The sequence below is a fragment of the Dermacentor variabilis genome, chromosome 6 (assembly GCF_050947875.1).
Source record: "Dermacentor variabilis isolate Ectoservices chromosome 6, ASM5094787v1, whole genome shotgun sequence".
Classification (NCBI taxonomy): domain Eukaryota; kingdom Metazoa; phylum Arthropoda; class Arachnida; order Ixodida; family Ixodidae; genus Dermacentor; species Dermacentor variabilis.
The window spans coordinates 68,254,862-68,276,049 of record NC_134573.1 but is presented as its reverse complement, the minus strand read 5'-3'; the positions used below and the strand labels follow the sequence as shown (position 1 = coordinate 68,276,049).

Sequence of the window (21,188 nt, the reverse complement as noted above, 5' to 3'; positions counted from 1 at the left end):
TACTAAATGGACATAAGAAAGGCAACGGGATGAATGACAGTAGCGTTTGTTCTGTGACCTTTGCTGGAGAGGGTAGGCACTTTGGCAAATTAGTCATTCACAACTAAACGAGCACAGTGTGGAGGACGGAGAGCAAGACAGTTTCTTTTTCGTCTTTGTCTTTTCCACTGTGCTCTTTAGTCACCTTTCCTAGGTGTGTTTCGTAACACTCTGGTTATTGCTTCAAATCAAGTATAAACTGTCTAGTCCAAGAGCATGTTGAGCTGCATCAGTAACTCACACTTGTGCAACAGCAAAGCAGCCACTATTGCTGTGAGGGTTGGCTTGCTAAGCCAGAAGAGACACAAAAATTAGACAGGTGGCTACACTATCAAGAAGTTCTCGCACCAGCTTGCTGTGGTGTCATGGATTTTTACAGCCATTACTCAGGTCCGATAAATTGTTTATTTGTGGGAGTACATCACTTTTTAGAGGAAGTGCTTACTCAACATAGCAAGTTTTGAGGACTTCTTTTCTTGCACCAAAATCTTCTTTTTTTTTGTACCGAAACAACCCAATACCAAAAAAACAAGTAAAAAGATCTACGTTGCTGACATGTTAGCGGCAAGGTACTGGCATAAAATTTAGAAAAAGGGAGGAATACATAACACAGTACTGCATGTTGCCGGGTTAGTTGTTTCGTACCTGTTGCAGTGGAAAAGGTGGGAAAACGAGTAAACAAACAACTGGACAGCAAAGAATGTGGCTTTTTTCTTGTTTTTGGGTCTTTTCCACTACAAGAAAAGCAATGGAGGCTTGACTTTTGTTCTTACTACCAGTGACAACTGTTTTCTGCCGTCTGTACGAATGTAGGGTTTTTGAAAAATTCTTTTGCAGTCCAAATTTATTTACCATTGCTCTGCAGTGTCCCTTTAATAACGAGTATGTACGCCTCTTTGCAGCCTGGGGAATGCACCATCAGCCGTGTGCTGACCATGGACCTGTCTGAGGTGCCCGAGGGTTGAGAGCAACTTCTCCCACTGCGACAGCGTCGGGGGCGGGAAAGGGGCAGCACAAGAGTGCTGTGCGACGGCCAGAGAAAATGTCCGTCAGGGCGCGCCTCTGTACAGTTTTTAGAACGGTGTTTTAGCCATGACGCGTGCCTATCCAGTTGGCATTAGGGCATATGTTTTAAGAGTGAATGCCTGCTCCCCTGCTGCTCTGATCTGCCTGTTGCATAGCCCTTGCTTTGTGAAAAAAAAGAAAGTTTGGTGCGATGGGAGCTCTGTGGATTACATAGGTGCATTGTGTGGAGCATTCATCACTGTGTGCAGTTTCAATAAGGCTGTTGTGCAACACAAACCAAAGCATGCCCATATTAGTGCATCTACAAGAGGCGAGTTTTACATCTCTGTCTGTTCGCATGTGGATCAGTGGCAGCTTAGCAGGAGTGCCACACTGGTGCATTTTGGTTGTACATTCATTCCCTCATTTTTTATCGCTTTTACATCGTCTGCATTGCTTGTACATTGCAGCGCTTTACACCAGCCATGAAGCAGCAGGGGAACTTCTTTGTTTAGAGTTCACTGTTTAGTTGTTTTAGTATGTGAGGAAATTTTGCAGTTAAATGCAACAGAAGCCTTATCTTTTTTATTAACTTTTAATTGTCAACGTTCGATTGTATAGCTTATACATTTTATGAACATATGTAAGCAGCTCTGAGTATTGCTGTTCGGGCACCATGGTGTGTGGCCTGGGCAAGTGATGCATTTTATCCCGACGAACTCTCTTGGGACGGACATCTTGCAACCTTTTCTCCTGTATTTTAGCACTTTTTTGTGGTTGTTTTAATTTGCATCTACATTCTTTTAACTTAAATGTTGCTGCTTCTGGAGGCTATAGGAGTGGTATGCAAGATTGAACTGAACATTTTATAGCCTGTTTTGGGTTTCCAAATAAATGCAATTTTTTTGTCCAGCTTGTTGCCTGTCCTTACTAAATTTTGTGGCTGGCTTATTAAGAGTCACTGTTTGGGCTTGTTTGTGTGGCATAACTGAACCTTGAGAACACACACACAAGAAAAAAGAAAGGAAAAAGAAAGAAAGAAAATGCTGTTGAATTCAACTTTGTCTCCGTGTTCCTTGCCTTCTTAGTTCTGGCATTGCACTGATGACGCCCCGTGCAGCTAATGGGATAATAAAGAGAACAATAATTTGAGCCGTTTTGCGTTGTATTGGCAAGTTACAGGTGTGCAACATAAAAAATTGCTGCTCACAAATGACGTCATTCGTGCAGAAAGTAGAGACTGCGAAAATGTTCGTGAATGCCGAGCTCCCCATACAGTGCTGTGAAAAGACCAAAAAGTTTCAGCAACATCGAAAGTGGGCAGGCTTTGCTTGCCAAAACAAGGTTCTCTTTTGCTCTGAATAGTGCTGAATAACACTGCTAACTTTTCAGTATTCACAGCTGAAGAAAAGTGAAAGCTCTGCTGCACACAAAATGGGTACAGGACCAGCTGCATTTCACAACCGGTCAGCAAGCCAAGAATCTGTCATCATCTTATTAGCATACATGTTTACACAGTGTGCAGTGTGCAGTAATTAGTGTTTACTTTTTTTTACAAGCTAGTCATTTACATGTCTAGTCATTTTAAATTAACCTCGATACCGACCTGATTGTTGCGCAATACATAAGTGCAATCCTACAGAGGTTTGGAAGCTAGAGTACAGCACTCGCTTACATTTAAGAACATACCAAATGACAGTGTGCAAGTTTTCAAATTTGTTGTTTAGGGAAATATCTGATGAGGTAGCACAATCGCGACTAATGCACATTTTTGGGCACAGCTATGTCTTTCCTTCCGGAGGGGCTCCTCTTTCTATAAGCTGTCTGCTTCGTCAGAGCATACGTGACCATGCATTATCAAAATGAAGATTTAAAAGGCAGTGATCCAGTTGGAATCTGTGTATACCTTCGAGACTAGAATAGAAATTTGAGTTGACTGTAGCGATTTCAGAGTGAAAAAAAGGCACTGCAGATGGTGGCACTACTGGATTCTCTGTTGCAATCAAGCATCCCAAGAGGTCACACAGTTGTAGAATTGGTAGATAGTATCAAGTGGTACCTATTACTGAATGACCTGTCTGAGCGAGGTTCAGCTGGAAAAGTGTGGTTCCTAGAGCAAAGCAGCATTCTCACGACTTCCCATTCTTTATGTCCACTGAGGCAGGGCAGAAAAGTGCTTTATCTCTGCTTCAGCTGCACGATTCATCGTGCATGGCCAGCAATGCGAAGCATTCGAAAACCATTCAAAAATATTCGCATTTGCGAACACAGACTGTTTGATTCGAGGAGTGACTCAAATAGGACAGACAGTATCAGATTCGTTTCCAATATTCACACCCTTGTTGCCTATCTCTGTAGTCTGCTTGCAAGCACTATTAAATGTTGCCACAGGTTTCTTGTGATTTATCGTGAATCATTGTAAGCAAAACATTCTGCATGAAGTTTCACTCGCTAGGCCTAAGAACATTAAATACGTTTTATATATGATATTCAGCGACCAAGGGTGAAAGGAACACATTGGTAATAAACAATTCTCGTAGAGTTCATTAGAGCTCTAAAGTGGCTTTTTCATAATCTTGGCATGTACCAAGAAATCAAACGGTGCTCTGTTCCTTGCATGTCACCTACACAGTGCATACTGGGCACAAAAGCCAAATAGGAACTAAATTATTTTCATGGCATTCATTACAAAATCATCTCCAATGACCAGTGTGAAACACTTAAAAAATGTTCAAGTGTAGTTGGCGATATACAATACATAGCACTAGCTATCAGACAGCTAATGGCCATATTGCAGCATGTGGGCTTGCTGTTTGGGTAAAGAGCTTCAAAACCATAGCTTTGGGGGTGGGAAACAGTTTATTTCACACAGAACTTCAAAGTTCCACACAAACTGTTACAATTTGCATACAATATTCTGTTGGCCAATCTTCTGTGTCTGCTGTTCGTGGATCTTGAAAACATGACCTGACCTAAAGCACTCAACAGAGGTTAAGTCTTGGAGCTGGAAAATTTGTTCACACTCTATCTCACCAACCCTGTACGGTGATGCGAAAGCTATGGTTCATGTCAGTCAATCAGTAACAAGAGCCAGCTGCATCTCCTACAAGAGGGCTTGTCCACTGTGCACCATTTCGTCTGTGATGCTCTTATTCAGGCACTGCCAGCCCTGCTGGGCAACCAGAGGACAATGGAAGAGCGCTTCTGGTTCTTTTCTCTGGTTGGCTGATGCAATCCATAGCCTTCACTGCACTGCATGGCATTGGAGAGTTGAAATACAGGTAGTTTTTTGAAAGATTGAGATGCAGCAGTAATTGGTAGAAAAAAAAAAAATTACAGAACAAGATATTTTAGTCCTCAATACTTCTTTAGCGCAGCCTGAAAAAATATTTGTGAGTAGGGATTGCAAAAATTGTGAAGGCACAATGCGACCTAAGCTTTGTACTAGGAACATTTTAATAAAACAATCTGATGTGTGGGTCCCATTGAAGCATAACTTAGCAAAGTTCAAAAGGAAAGGAAATTTGAGGCAGGTTAAACCTGTTGTCGAACGGTGACAAGAGGAAGCTCTTTGGGATAGGAATTTTACTAATTAGGTACGTATTCTGATCGTTGCACAATTTCCACTTCATTCGGTAATTAACCTCAGACATTCATTGTCTGAATTAATTGAGGTTGAGACAGCGCTTGTGTGTAGATGTCTCCCTTCTTGTGGTCGTCTGTTTGTGCTGTTACCTATATGTTTCGAGATGAACCAATTCGTCCAAAAAGAAGTATTGATGAGGTTGTCGGTGGCAGACAACACAATAAAAAATAACACGTGTATACCAGTACAGATAATAATGCATATAGTAGTTGAGGTAGCAGAAATTGCATAAGGCTCTGTTAGAATTCTGCCCACGTAAGTACCGATTATCTTGCAATCATGTGCAACAGTCACTGTTGAAAACGTAACAATGTGACAATTGCTGGTTTTCCTCCTCTTGTTTCAGTCTATGAGCATACATAATTCACAAGTTGCATTGAGAGACCTTCGTCTTGTGAGCTCTTATTTAAATAGTACGGAATGAAGAAATTTTTTTCAGCATTCCGCTAATTTTTATGAGACTTGTTAAAAGACTAAGTTAACATCTAGCAACTGTAGGAAGCCACATTTTTAGTTATGCAATTAAAAACACTTGAAGGTTGCAAAATTAGGAAACAAGAATCAAATTTACTTACCCAACTCAGCATTAAATAATGGTTGCACTATTCTGGAAAATGCACCGATTCAGCTTCAACTTTATTAATTCTTCTAGTCTACACTAAAAACGTCCTCCTGGGCTAAAAGGTGCCATAAGCAGCTTGACTGGACCCAAGAGGCGTCGTACATGACAGTGCAATAACAGGGAGTACTTTGTAACGTATATATATGTTCATATATAATGTTATATATGTTCATATATAAGCCTCTTGACAGGGTAATTGTTTTGAATAGAGAAACACATAACATTCAAGTGTATCTAATAAGAAAAAAAAAATCAACGGTCGTCATACAATTAGAATCGTTATACATGAATATGTATGTTTACATGTGAACAAAATACATCTTCAATTCCCTGTGAGAAAAATGAGTAGTGTGAGCATAATAATAATATTTGGGGTTTTACGTGCCAAAACCACTTTCTTATTATGAGGCACGCCGTAGTGGAGGACTCCGGAAATTTTGACCACCTGGGGTTCTTTAACGTGCACCTAAATCTAAGCACATGGGTGTTTTCGCATTTCGCCCCCATCTAAATGTGGCCGCCGTGATCGGGATTTGATCCCGCGACTTCGTGCTCAGCAGCCCAACACCATAGCCACTGAGCAACCACGGCAGGTTAGTGTGAGCATAATTAAGGATTTTTGGCAAATTGTGTTTAATGGATTGTAATTTGTATTTAGTGTGAAAGCATGGTACATACCAAGGATCAGGGTTTCTGAGATATACTAGTATGTTATGGGTGCTGCAGGGTCGCTATGGATGTAAGCCAATTTCTTAACTCTTCCTTTGCAAAATAAAACATCTGTAAAACACGATATTCATATTATCGATCTACCCATATAATTTGGTATTTCTGTGACAAAGCTTTTGTCTTCGATAGGGGATCGGTATTGGCAATGTGCCGGTGGAGTGTCTTTTGTAATGTAATTATTTTATTTTTGTTTGTGCTGTGGTCCCCCAAACTAAGCTACTAGATGTCTCAAACTCATTGAGACATAGAAAGCAGGCAAAACTGATTTATTACAGACCACTCCAAAACAGACCAATAATTTGAGAGTAGGACTTCTCCAGAGACCTTATAAGCATTGAGACAAATTCATGCGAGCTGTTGACTTTGTATCACAAAGGTACACCTTAGATGCTCTAAAAGATGCAGTTTACAGAAATACCTTGTCTGTTTTCATAGGAGATTTACAAATCTGTTAACTTTGTGCTTGCTTCTATTTAACCAATCTTGGGGAAGTTTTGTAAAAAAAAAAAAAAATATGAGGCCCTAAATCAAAATTAGGCTCCCTACAGTTGGAAAAATCTTGATTTCTCTCTTAAATGCTACAAATCTTGCTGAAATTGTTTGTCTAGAGCGAGCATTTCTGCATTTTACATGTATTTGAATAGGTGAAATAGGAGTTGCCCTTAAAGTAAAGCTTCCCCATAAAACTTCAATTGACAGCGTGCGTTTGTGCTTCTATTTCTGCGTTCAATATGTAACCATGTGTTTGAATGGAGGATTACATTTTATGATTACAATTACCAACAATGTAATCTACAGTAAAGAACTAACCAGTATGATGTGACCTAACTACAACTGAATATATTCCAACTTCAGCAATAGTACCGCACTTGGCACATGGAAGTAAATATCAACTAGACAAAGCGTGTAACCATTCACAAATAGCCTCATTTATTTATCTAACCACTAAAATATTAATGTGGAAATCGAATTCGTCTATACCTTTAAATACCTAGGCTTTTTCTTAGCTCAGATTTGATCTGCTCATGTTGAATACCTCACTGGTAAATCACTGAAGAAACTCGGCCACCTCAAAAGGTGCCTATGGCTTGCATATAGTGAAACCGGGCTGCAAGCATATCTCTCTTTAATCAGGCCATCAGTGGAGTACGCTTTGATCATTTGGCATTCTTGCCACGATAACCTCATCAACATGCTTGAAGCAGTACAAAACAAGAGGCCAAGGTTCATCACATCATGTTACTTATGTTATCATAGTGTGTGTACACTGAAAGAAAGGTTTAAAATACCATCACTTACGATTCACAGAAAAAGCGGCTGCTTATCATTTTTTCACACATTTTATCACAGCAAATCACCCTTTGCCGTGACCTAAATTCAATAGGCACATTATGATTCTGAGCACATTGACACAATCAAAAATTAAAATGTATCTTTGTGTGAACAGATAGGTTTCAAAACCCCATCCCTTCTTGTGCTATCAAATAACAAATGGAATACATTACTACTAAACATAGTCACATTAACAGAGTTATTGCCTTTCTAAAAAGCATTGCTAACCTATTTAGAAAGCAGCAATGATTTCCAAGATAATGTCTGCCTAATCATTTTCTTGATGCAGATAATTGTCTTTTGTTCAGCTTCGTTGCAAGGATTTCGCTTTCTTGTTCAACTAGCTTTTTTTTTTATTAAGCTTACATTAGCACGACTTAAAGGGCCCCTTGCCAGGCCACATAGCAAATTTTGGTTATACGCTGAAAGTTGTTACGTGCCCTCTAAAGAGTGCTCTATCACAAGAATTTTTCAAATGATTTCACTAAAAGCAGAGATAGAAATATTTGAAGCGCCGTGAGCCCATGATTTCAGAAGGCGAGTGTTGCCGCCAACATAAACGCTCTCCATTTGCCTCGTCTAGCCTCTGCCAGCAAAATTCCTTCCCTGCATTCTCCCATACCGGTGCCAGAGGATTGCTTGACGAATACGTAACGAGCCCTGCCTTCTATATTTTTTTCTCTCTCTCACAAATTTTTGCTGAGTGGTGCACTTCCGGTGATGGTCTCATGCGCGAGCTGTTGGCGTTAGTTTTGTATTGCGCAGCAGACGATTTTCCGCATTCTGCACGAGAGCACTTGATTAGTGGTATAAGCTGCCGCCCCAATCAGGAGCACTGAGGCAGGTGCGAGAGGATGAAAGAGCATGATTGCGGCGCTGGAACATGGTAGAAAATGAACAGTTTGGTTCTCTATGCGCGTGAATGCACGTAGTGATGAGCAGACAAAATGGAATAATAATAATAATATTTGGGGTTTTACGTGCCAAAACCACTTTCTGATTATGAGGCACGCCGTAGTGGAGGACTCCGGAAATTTTGACCACCTGGGGTTCTTTAACGTGCACCTAAATCTAAGCACACGGGTGTTTTCGCATTTCGCCCCCATCGAAATGCGGCCGCCGTGGCCGGGATTCGATCCCGCGACCTCGTGCTCAGCAGCCCAACACCATAGCCACTGAGCAACCACGGCGGGTGAGACGAAATGGAAGTACAGGTCTCTTGCTATGGTACGAAGTAAAAAAAAAAACCATGCAGACATTTGGTTTGCATGTTTCATTACTTCTCCGAACTTTAATTTGTAGAAATGTAATACTTAGCAGACACGTACGATCATTAGCACACATTGTATGCACTGCGATTGCAAGCTCAAAACCGGCCAGACCTGGAAGTGTGTTGTGCATTGTATAACTAATAATGGTCACATTCTTTTCCTTTTTAGTATACATATGCTTGTATAGATTGATAAGTGTGCTTGTGTTATGCTTTTTATGAATTATTACTGATCAAATGATTGTTTTTGCTATCTTCCCTACCCCCTTCCCATGTAAGATTTTGCAGAGTTCTTAAGGCACAAAAATAAGAAATGCTTCCGCTAAATTAAAAATGTAATGCAAAACCACTTTACAAACATTCGGTTTTAAAGTACCAACCACAGTGCTATCGCATATATATATATATATATATATATGGTCAGTGCTGCGACTGTCAGAAAAGGCATAACATGACATTAGCACATTTTGGTCATTATTAGGATTGTGCAGCACCATTATAACCATAATATTCAAAATGCAAGATTTAGCACAGTTTTGGTTGAGATTTGCCTTAAGGATGCAGGCAGAATCACAAAAGCTCTTCGTCGGGGTAAATAAGGTATGGCATTATCAATGTCATTTTCAATAAAGGTGACAAGCAGCATTACGAGCATGAAATAATTGATAGAGATTTTTTATCACATTAACGCGAAATAACTAAATGGATTTATACAAAATGCAGAATAAAGAGTGGACTATAAAGGCATCATTAGGTACAAAGGCAATCGCACCATTTCAGTGACATCATAGTGCTATACCAACCTTGCAGTGACATGCAACTGTGCATGCAGAAGTATAAGAGGGAAGATGCAGATAATTATCCTGCCTTTTGCACTCTTTTCTTTCATGGCTGCCACACGACTGCAGTCGTTTTGGCAGAAGAGCACAATGCAACAGAAAAAGGCAAACAGCCAGAAAGCTATATCCACTTCAGTCACTTCAAATTACTGCTGGTTTAGAAGAAGCAACGAACATTCTTTTCCAAAGCAGTTAACAAAACGAATGCAACCGGCAGAATCTCTTCTGCAATGTTAGTTAATACCTGAACCATTTGCCACATATGTAGTCTTTTCTTAGGTTGCTACATCAATTTTGTGTGAAATGTGTGTTGTAAACAGCTTTAGAAGCATGAGCAAAGTGTTTCTTTGCCTGACTGCCTAGTCACATAAAAAAGGTGTACATACTTATGCGGACTAGGTATGTAAAATGTTTTTCTGAAAATAAAGCTATTCCTATTCCAAATGCTAATTCTGGATGTTTCAGTAGACAAATGCAAAATTTTGTCTTTTACCATGAGCAGCTACCAACAACAACAACAAAAAAAAACAAATTTTGCAAATTAATATCCAGGTAAATGTAAAAGCTACATGTAGCCAGCATTTGCTACATTCTTGTTGCTACCCAGCAAATACTACTCTATTGACTATTATTCAGATGATCATAAAAGTTTCAGTTTCTATATGATACTACAGCTGAAGCCAGACAATACAGAGATTTGGTGGAAATTACCAGGAAGTGTTCCATTACTCAGGATGTTTACTTGAGAAGTATCAGACATTGTTCCATCAGAATGCTGTGAACAGGCACTCTGTTCTAAAGTTGCAGTTGGGAAGGCTTGTGTCACAGACAAATGAATATATGAAACAGTCATGTAACAGTGTCTGATATTTTGGTCTCCGTTACACAATGGTTCAATAAAGTGGGTGGTGGTACTGCAGGTAGGCCTGCATGAAGTTGGTCTAAAAAATTGAGCCCACCTCATAAAAAAAAGTTTTTACGGCATAAAACTCTTTGTAAAAACAGATGCCTAACAATGGTGAACACATTAGCAAAGCCATTCAAGTGCAGCACCGCTCGCTGCAAACTTATCACCTCATTGACATGCAAAGCAAGGTACCTGGCCTATCATATTAGGGAACGTCCATGTCCTTTGGTTATTTCACAGCTTTTCGGGGGCATCATTCCATCAGATGGACATTAGAAAAGAATGTGCAAAATTTTGAAAGCAGAATCTTGGAAACATGTCCATATTCTTGAGGACTGTTAAAGGGTAGCATGTCACAAATGGAAAGGCATCAGAGCCAGTGGCATTGAATCACTTAAGGAATGGCGGAAATCAACTGCAGCAAAGACCAAGCTTTTGTGGGCTAGTGTTCTCATTCATCTGCCTACATGCAGCAGGAGGTATTCAGGAAATGTGCCACCTGTGCTCTTGGGTGGGACATTGGTGTTATCGGTAGTGGAAGAAATATCGAAGGAAGGTCCCAAGTTTAGTCTAGAAGCTGCAGTACCCAAACAAGAGCTCTTGGCTGCACTCCACAAGATGTCAGACCAAGCGCTGAGCCCGAAGAGGGACCAGTGCCTATCGGAATGTGTTGATGTGCTCGGGAGGGCGCTGCTCCACATGGTCCAAAGCCATCTAGTTCTTCGCAAGGTAGCGGACTACTATTCGTAGTTCAGGCTTTGAACTTTTGCAATGCAACAAAGAAGGCGGACTTGCTGTACTTCTAACGTCACTGTTAAAAGAAAAAGCAGGATCAGCCATAGCAAAGAATTTCAGGCTGGTGGACAATGCCCCTTCTACGGTCAAGTGCAGGTAAGTAGCCCTCCTCACAGACATGAAATTGGAAGGTCTTAGCAAAGTAGTGAAATCTTGCAAAGGTGATGTCCTTCAGGTATTTTTCGTTGCAAAAGCACATAAAAAACCGAGTCCATCCAGTGCCATTGTCACAAAAGACCACTGCTGGCAGTTCCACTTCAGTTATTTTTTGCAATGCCACCGCGACATGTTGGCAACTGAAGACCCTTCCAAGTTAAAGAGCTTGGAACCGCTCATGCAGGATTTAGTAGTACGCTTCCTTGGAGTAAACTGCGGGGTCTCCACTGATGTAGAGGAACTATTCTACTCTGTGCTGCACAACAAGTTGTTTCTAGCAGTCTGTGATGCGATTGAGTCTTGTGTGGTAGTTTCCTTTTAAGACGCCTCATTAATCAATATGGACAATTTTTTTTGAGCTGATGAAGTGCTATTTCTGCTCTACTATTGTAAGCTTTCACAGGAAAACCTATTTGCAAAAGAGGGGCATATGTTTAGGCTTTTGTGTTGTGCTCGTGCACTGCATGATTTTTTTGGCCATGTTGAACCGCCAGCTACAACTAGAAATAAAAGAAAAGCATGTTTTAAAAGCATACAGGTATGCTGATGACGTCCTTGTTTATTTAATTGTACTGAATGGCCAAATGCCCATATCAGCAGCTAATAGCGCGTTAGAATTTTTTTATTATTATTCACGTTCATTGTCTTTTACCCTTGAACTTACCCACCTATGGCGCACTGCAGTTTTTAGGCCTTGCTTTGTATTTTAAACAGGACACTCATGTTTGTCGGGAATATTTACCACGCTCTAAGAAAAGCCTTTCACCATATCACTTCACACACAAAGCTCGTCAAACGAGTGATAGAGTTGCCATGCCTGAATGGCATTGAGAAAGTCTTGTTTGCACAAGGTTGAGCACAGCTTTAGAATGCAGGTGTCACGTCTGGAAAGCTTGGGTTTCCTTTCCAGTTTGTTAGTGGCCGTGGGGAGGTTTGCATTTGAAAGCACAAAATGGCACCTGTCGTAACCATACAGAAGCGAGAATCGAAAATCTGCATCGTGTTTTCTTGCACATATTCTGCTCAACACTACATTAGTGAAGGCAGTAAGCCAATGGTGAAAGGCACTTGTGAATCAAAAGTTTCATGCATTTGGCCTAAGAGCCTCAAAAAATTAGTGAATATATTCTCGCAGTTGTATGGGCCGTCACAAAATTTCGGCTTTATCTATATGGTCGCCCTTTCAAGGTGGTGCCCACCACTCCTTGCGTTGGTGGACTAATTGAAGAGACACGCCCGGGCAACTAGGCATGCTAGAGTCTCTATCTGCAGGAGTTCGATTCTACCATCAACTACAAATTGGGCCAGAAACAGGACGATTTGGACATGTCGCGCACTCTCGTTGAACCTTGCAATAATGACATGGACAAAGACTGTTGATTCCTCGGGGCCCTCACTGCACCTGACCTGATCTTATGGTAGCGTGAGAACAGCAAAATATGCCCTCTCATTGATCACGTAGGAGGCAAGAATGTTGCCATACCTCAACACCTTTCTACAATCTCCGTGCCTTCTGCCTTTGAAATGGTCTCCTGTGCAAGAAAAACATGAGTGCCGGCAATAAACCCTATCTGCTTGTACCTGCCGACCTACGTGATGACGTTCTTTTTGCCTGCCATCACGAGCCTAGATCTGGAGACCTAGGTTTTTCACATACTCTTGCTAGAGTAAGCCAGACGTACTACTGGCCCAGACTTTCTACCACTGTCAAGCATTATGTGCAAAGTGGCCATGATTGTCAGTGCAGAAAATCGCAGTCTATAAAACCTGAGGGGTTACTCCGACCCATCATACCACCAGAGCACTGTTCGATCAAATCAGCATGAATCTGCTGGGACCCTTGTCAGGAAATGGAAACAAATGTATTACAGTCGCCACAGACTACCTAACAAGCTACACCAAGATGAAAGCTGTACATGCCATGGCCTATGAAGTTATTTGTATTTCAGACATGGTGCCCCATCATACGTCATCATCGACAGAGAAACTGCCTTTACAGCCCAACTGATGGAGGACATCTTCAAGCTGAGCTGCATGCAGCATCTCAAAGCGACTGCTTACATCTGCCTACAGACCAACGGACTGATGAAACAGTTAAACAAAACCATCATTGATATGCTGTCAATGTACTTAGACGTTCAGCATAAAACATGGGATTAGGTCCTACCGTATGTTATATTTGCGTACAACACCGCTATTCAGGAAACCACATGATTCGCACCTTTTCATCTCGTCTACGGGCTTGAGGTCCAGACCATGCTAGACGCCATGCTTCCGCACGGCATCAAAGCTTCACTTGCTTTCGCCGCCAAGCAACTTAATACACAGAGGAAGCTCGTCAACTCATGTGCATACACATCACAAAGTTGCAGTGTGCAGATGCCGTGCTACAACCTTCAGCATCAACAAGTCGAATACCAGCCAGGTGGCCGAGTCTGGGTGTGGACTACGATCTGTCTCCAGGGGTTGTCCGAGAAGCTGCTGAGTTGACATTTTGAACCTTACAAACTGCTGTGCTACATTAGTGAAGTGAACTATGAGGTTATTCTGGACAGTGCCGGGTTGCGTCGGCGTCAACTGCACCAGTCAGAATTGGTCCACATGGTTCACTTCAAACCATATTTCACGCGTTAACATGGCGCAATCCCAACCTCACATGACTTCTCCGGTTTCACTTCGCAGGACACTCAGTGTTGTCAGGCTCTCTTTACATATACTACTGTGTTCTCTGCATTCTAGCTTAGTATTCAACGAAAAAATGCTTTTATTTTAGTAGGGAAAACATTTCACTAGGTGTCACGAACAAATGCTAACAAGTTACCACTGGTACGCGTGCTCAAGAAGATGGGGGTGCTGAGAAAGAAGTTTATAGTTGAGGACATAGGCCTTAGAAGATCCACGCCATCTTGAGCAGCTCTCCATCTTGCTGATGCTGTGCACGTATTCAAGTGCAATTTTGTGACAATATCTTTAATCTCTTGACCTCAGTTCTGCCTTGAACTTCATGAAAATAACAATATTGTCACCCAGCTATTACAACTAAAACAGTTTACCACCGAGAGATTGGCAAAAAGAACGTTGGCTAATCCTCGGAGAGAGCGCGCGCAACCACGAACTTCGTCGTTCTCGCCTTAAGGGTCCCGTGTCATCACGTGCAAACTTATTTCGCGTCATTGCTCCCCTCTCAAAAGCGATCGGCCCGGTCGCTTTAAGGGCAGCGGGCGCACACTATGGGCAAAAGTGCCAACATGAAAAGACAAAAAAAAAAAAAAAATACAGGAATGTACACAATTCTGAAGCGGTTTGTGAGGGTTGCTTATCCCTCGCGTGCGTAGTACGGCTTCATCCATACTACGTGGACGACTTCAGCATGGGGACGGCGTTGGTTCGAACCAGGATCAGAGCTTTGAGGCACCACCTCATAGTTCACATCACTGAGGCGGCATACAACTTCATAGGGGCCGAAATAGCGGCGCAACAATTTCTCTGAGAGCCCACGGTGTCGGATAGGTGTCCACACCCACACGCGGTCGCCTGGCAAGTACTGGACATTCCGTCGGGTCCGGCTGTAACGGTAGGCGTCGGTATTCTGCTGGGTGCGGATGCGATTCTGAGCAAGCTGGCGAGCTTCCTCGGCTTTCTCGACGAAATCTTCAGTGGTGTCATTCCTTGTGGTTCCGTGGTCTACCGGGAGCATGGTGTCTAAGGGGGTTGTAACGCGACGTCTGTAAACAAGCTCGAATGGTGTAAACTTGGTGGTCTCCTGCACAGCAGTATTGTAAGCAAATGTGACGTATGGCAAAATTTCATCCCATGTTTTGTGTTCCACATCAATGTACATGGAGAGCATGTCAGCTAACGTTCTGTTTAGACGCTCTGTTAAGCCGTTAGTTTGGGGATGATATGCTATGGTCTTTCGGTGGTCGGTGTGCGTCAGTGTGACGACTTGTTGCAATAACTCCGCTGTAAACACTGCACTGCGGTCCGTAATGAGTACAGTGGAGGCACCGTGGCAAAACACGATGTTGTGGACGAAGAAGCTGGCGACTTCAGCAGCAGTTCCCCGCAGCACAGCTTTCGTCTCCGCATTGCGAGTTAAATAGTCAGTTGCCACGATTATCCACTTATTTTGCAAGGATGATGTAGGGAACGGCCCAAGAAGGTCCATTCCCACTTGCTGGAACGGCGCCGGAGGCAGATCCAAAGGCTGAAGGAGGCCGGCAGGCTTGACGGGTGGAACTTTATGCCTCTGACAGTCATGGCACGTTCGCACCATAGCGCTGAACCGCCGAAAGTAGGTCTGGCCAATAGTATTTTTGCCGTATGCGTGCTAATGTCCTCGCGAAGCCTAAGTGGCCGGCACAGGGATCATCATGACACGCCTGTAAAACTTCCTTGCGCAGTGCTGTCGGAACGATGAGAAGGAGCGTTTCCTGGCTGTTCTCAAAATTTTTCTTGTACAGGACATTCTTTCACAGGCAGTAAGACGTCAATCTTCGTGAAAGTGGGCGTGGGACAACAACGTCAACTCCCTTGAGATATCGGATGACTGGAAGCAGCTCAGAGTCTGCACGTTGATAGTCAGCCATGTGCACCACGTCGACGACACCAAGAAACGGCAAATTTAGCTCCAAGTCGGAGGATGTCAAGGGAATAGAAGAATGTGACAAGCAGTCAGCGTCGCTATGCTTATGGCCGGATCTGTAGACAATAGTTATGTCGTATTCCTGGAGGCGGAGGCTCCAACGAGCGAGGTGACCTGATGGGTCTCGTAGATTGGCAAGCCAGCAGAGCGAGTGGTGATCGCTGATCGCTCGAAATGGCCGGCCGTATGAGTAGGGTCGGAACTTGCTGATGGCCCACACGACTGCTAAGCATTCTTTTTTGGTCGTTGAATAATTAGCTTCTGCTTTTGTCAGACTACGACTCGCGTATGCAATTACACGTTCTGCGCTATCTTGCCATTGAACCAGAATGGCCCTGAGTCCTACGTAGCTGGCGTCGGTGTGTATTTCAGTTGCCGCGGTGTCATCAAAATGCGCCAGCACTGGAGCAGATTGAAGGCGTTTACGCAATTCGGTGAAGGCCTGCTTTTGGCCTTCCGTCCACACAAAAGGCACATCTTGTCGCGTCAGTCTCGTGAGCGGTTCAGCAATCCTTGAGAAGCCTTCAACGAAATGACGGTAGTAAGCGCAGAGGCCCAGGACAGGCTGAACAGCCTTTTTGTCTTTAGGACGAGGAAACTCGGCAACGGCAGCAAGTTTTTCTGGGTCTGGTTGTACTATTTGGGAGCTGACCATGTGGCCTAGAAACTTGAGTTCCTGGAAGCTAAAGTAACATTTTTCAGGCTTGATGGTGAGGTTGGCTCTTCCTATTGCGGTAAGGACACTTCGTAGCCGGGCGAGATGTTCATCGAATGTAGTGGAAAACACAACAATGTCGTCTAGGTACACTAGACACGTCTGCCACTTTAGTCGAACAAGTACAGTGTCCATCATTCGTTGGAACATAGCAGGAGCGGAACAGAGACCGAAAGGCAGCACTTTAAATTCGTACAGCCCACCGGGAGTCAGAAAGGCAGTTTTTTCACGATCATGCTCGTCCACTTCGATTTGCCAGTAGCCTGACTTTAGGTCTAACGAAGTAAAGAACTGAGCATGACGCAGACGGTCCAAAGTGTCATCGATCTGTGGCAGGGGATAAACGTCGTGTCTGGTGACTCGATTAAGCCGTTTGTAGTCAACGCAGAAGCAGAGTGTGTTTTCTTTCTTTTTTACTAGTACGACAGGCGATGCCCAAGGACTTGTCGACGGCTGGATGACGTCATCGTTTAGCATTTCTTAAACTTGACGCTTAATCGCCTCCCGCTCCATAGGTGACATGCGATACGGATGGTGACGAACAGGCCGCGCCGACTCCTCCGTAATGATCCGGTGTTGCGTAACGGAAGTGTGCTGTACTTTGGATTCCGTGGAAAAACAGCCGGAGAATTCTGTCAGTAGGCCCAGCAGCTGATCCTTCTGTACATCTGCTAAGTCAGCATTAATGTGGACGCGGGTATTCAGGCTGGCGTGAGTTGTTGCATCCGGTGAAGTCACTTGTAACGTGCCGATGTCGGAGATAAATAAAGTCGTAAATAAATAAAGTCGTAAATAAAGTCAGCAATGTCGTTCAGGAATGCCACAGCTGTACCTTGAGGGATGTGCTGATACTCACGGCTGAAGTTTGTCAACAAAACTTGCGAGCACTTATGTTGTATTCGAACAAGGCCCTGGGCAATGCAGATGTGTCTTTCGAGCAGCAGCGGGATATTTGCCTCGGCAATACCCTCATAGCCGTTGAATGTGTCGCAGGTGACGAGGGTCACTACGCTGCTCCTTGGCAGCACTGTGATGTTCTCGTCAACAATCCTCAAGGCGTTGATATACGTGTCGTCAGTACTGCTCCCTGCTAAGGCCGGCGCCGTCGAAAATGTTACCCGCGACTTTTGTAAGTTAATCACAGCTCCATTAGCCTGCAGAGAGTCCATTCCCAGAATTAGGTCCCTCGAACAGCATGGGAGGATAACAAAATCTCCGAGGCACGTAAACCCACGAATGCTCACTCGTGCTGTGCATCATCCTACCAGGGTTAGCAGATGGCCTCTTGCAGTGCGAATCTGCGACCCGGTCCACTCGGTAGACACTTTCTTCAACTTGCAGGCAAGGTCCATGCTCATAACTGAGGTGTCCGCTCCAGTGTCGATTAACGCCGTTATTTCTTCGTCGTCTATGGTGACGGGAATGTTCGACGTTACTACCTCTCGTAAGGTGTTTGACTCCGTCTGTACATCTGCGTCGTTCTGTTTTCGTTGTCGTCGTAGTGGACGATCTTGCGTATAGTCGACATCAGTGGCCTCACCTCCGGAGGTCGCTGAACTCAGCTTTCCCGACCTGCCAGGCTAGGCGAGTGGCGTCTCAGAGCGCCGTGAGTAAAGGCTTGGCTTGGCGATGGTGACCTGTAACGAGCAGGAGACTATGAACGGGGCTCTTGCCATCGCTGATCAACATTGCGACGATTCACCATGAAACTCTCTATTTCCGGCGGCCGTTCACCAGGTCATGGACGAGGTGCACTCGGCGAGAATCCATGGAGCCCCACATGACGATAAGGACACATTCTGTAGATGTGTCCGGCTTCGCCACAATGAAAAAAAAGGGGGTTGTAGTCTGTGGTCCACCAGACGTCGCTCTTCCTAGTTCTTGCTCCGGCGATGTGCGGTGGGCTGCGAGGTGGCCTGAAGCTTACGTCCATTTGTTGAGTGGGGTGTACCATGCTGCACGCACCTGAGGGTGGCAGACGGCGTACTGCTTCAGCGTAACTCACTTACATTTACAGCAAGGTTCATCACTCATTTACTAATTTTCAGCAGTTCATCACTCATTTACAGCAGGGTTACATGCATTTACATGCATGTAACCCTGCTGTGGTGCCTCATACTGTCCAGGAATATGGACCACCTGTCGGACCTCGGCGTGCACCATTTCCGCAATGGAAAGTTGTCCCACAGGGGCAGTGGTCGTCTGCATCTTCTGCAGTTCCTCCTTGACAACAGCCCTGATGAGTTCTTGCAAGGCGCCAACGTCGTTACTGAGGGTAACGGCAGAGAGCTCCCTTGAAATCATGGCGTCGCGGTTGGTTTACCTGGCCCGCTGTTGAAGGGCCTTTTCCATAGTAGTGGCTTTGTCATGGAACTCTGCAAGTGTCGTCGGCAGATTTCAAATGAGACCAGCAAAGATTTCCTCGTTGACGCCGCGCATGAGATGGCGCACCTTCTTTGTTTCAGTCATAGAAGGGTCCGCATGTCTGAAAAGCCGATTCATGTCTTCTACGTATGCCGTCACTCGCTCATCCGGGCCTTGAATTCTTGCCTCCAACGCTAACTCCGCCCTCTCCTTCCTGTCCGCCCTGGCGAAGGCATTGAGGAACTGCCTACCGAATTCTTCCCATGATGTCAGTGTCGCCTCGTGGTTCTCAAACCTTGTTTTCGCGGAATCCCCAAGAGCGAAGTACACGTAGCGTAGCTTACGCTCGTGGTTCCAGTCGTTGAGGTTGGCAACCCGGTCAAGCCAGTCGCCGGAGTCCTCTGAAGCACTTCCGTGGAACAGATTCGGCGTCCGGATGTGATTGATGACAATGTGCAATGCTGCAGGAGTGGCAGGAGGTGGTTGGTTCGTCATTCTAGTTCGTTCGGGTAGCAGGCCGTGCTGTGGCTGGAGTCCCTGGAGACGTCGGCTGGCACGTACGTGCACAGGGGTAAGCTCGGCTGAACTACTCGCTGGGCTTAGGTCTGGGGTATGCTCCGGAGATCTCAACATCGACCGTACCCCGCACCTCCACCAGAAATGTCACCCAGCTATTACAACTAAAACAGTTTACCACCGACAGATTGGCAAAAAAAGGTCAGCCTTTAGCGATGGCTGGTCCTCGGAGAGTGCATGCGCAACCACGAACTTCGGCGTTCTCGCCTTAAGGGTCCCGTGTCATCACGTGCAAACTTATTTTGCGTCAATATCATAACATTACTGGCATTATGACAAACGTAAACAAGCTTACAAACTGAACATTGTACGATAGTTGTTCAAGTTGGCAAACATGTTTATCCTGTATTTCACTGTTATTGCCTTCATAATCTGTGAATTTTCACTGCAGGGTTTGGAACCACGCATTAAAACCATGCATGTGCTGCACACTGATCTCCAAACTGAGTGGGCACTGCCTTCAAGAAATAGACTGTTGTCTCGAATAAAGCTCTTCTGAAAATGTTGATAAACAAAATACCAAAAATTGATGATGTAGAGTGTTTAACGGCACAAGGGTCAGATATGGCCAAAGATATGGCCAAATTAAGAAGAGCACTATGAAAGGGCCGTGATAAACAGAGAAGAGCATATGAATAAAAAAAATCCACGAGCGACTAGATACTCCCTAATGCGAAATTTGATCGCAGCTTTATACGTGTTTCATATTGTGATACATTGGCTGGTGCGGACAATCTGTCTCATCCGCCACATTGTAAATGGAGCAAAGTGCAACGTGACTGTTCACTGACCTGGAGATTGCAAGAGCCAGTGCATAGGCAATGCATGGGTGTGATTCGCAACAGCCGTCACTGACAGACTCCCAGACGACTTGCGCTTCTCTGGTGCCATCTCGCAGCCATCGTTGCTGCACTATTATTTTCTTCTCACGCTTTTGCCATACCCTCGTCAACTTTATGCCTCATGGTTCTGCTGCTCTCCTTTCCGCTTTCCTCCTCACGTCTTTCGCTGTGCTCATTCACTCAGTTATGCTACCGCTTGCCGCAGGAACAGGCGCCTAAGAGCTACGCTCTAAAATGCGATGCATTTTAGAGCGTGTTTTTTTAAACCCAGATGCCACCTGGACTATAAGAGACAACAGGCAAGAGCATCTGCCCTAAAGTCCTGCTAATGGTGCTCATAGCGTCCCTGTAGGTTGCACTCAAGGCCTTTTGTTTCATGCAGGTTAAAGCAGTGAAATGCCAGTGAGACCTTGTTAGAATGGTAAATAAACTTTGTCCATAAAAATTCTATAGAAACCATCATTATCAATGTAAGCAATCAACAAAAATAAGTTCTAGAAACATTTCCACTCTATTATTAAAGAAAAAATGTGCTTGAAGGCATACATTTGTTGTACTGAGGATAATTTAGCAGCACTTGTTTACTGCGGTATTCCATACAGAGAACAGCTATTAACCAGTGCAACTGTAGCTCTAGTATAGGCGGCTATATCACATATGTGCCGATCTGTCACATGCGGCTTGTCTATAATGGGCAGACACCAGC

The 21,188-nt window shown here is 44.1% G+C and overlaps 1 protein-coding gene across 2 annotated transcripts in view; it reads left to right on the top strand.

The window, feature by feature from the left end:
* The window catches only part of SMC1 (structural maintenance of chromosomes 1), a 76,747-nt gene extending 74,791 nt beyond the window's left edge, over nt 1-1,956 (top strand). For both annotated transcript variants that reach the window (XM_075695137.1, XM_075695135.1), the window contains exon 15: nt 942-1,956. In XM_075695137.1, the coding sequence (XP_075551252.1) occupies nt 942-1,004 (63 nt within the window). In that variant the 3' untranslated portion in view covers nt 1,005-1,956. The remainder of the gene's footprint in view (nt 1-941) is intronic.
* The last annotated feature ends 19,232 nt before the right edge of the window (nt 1,957-21,188 follow it).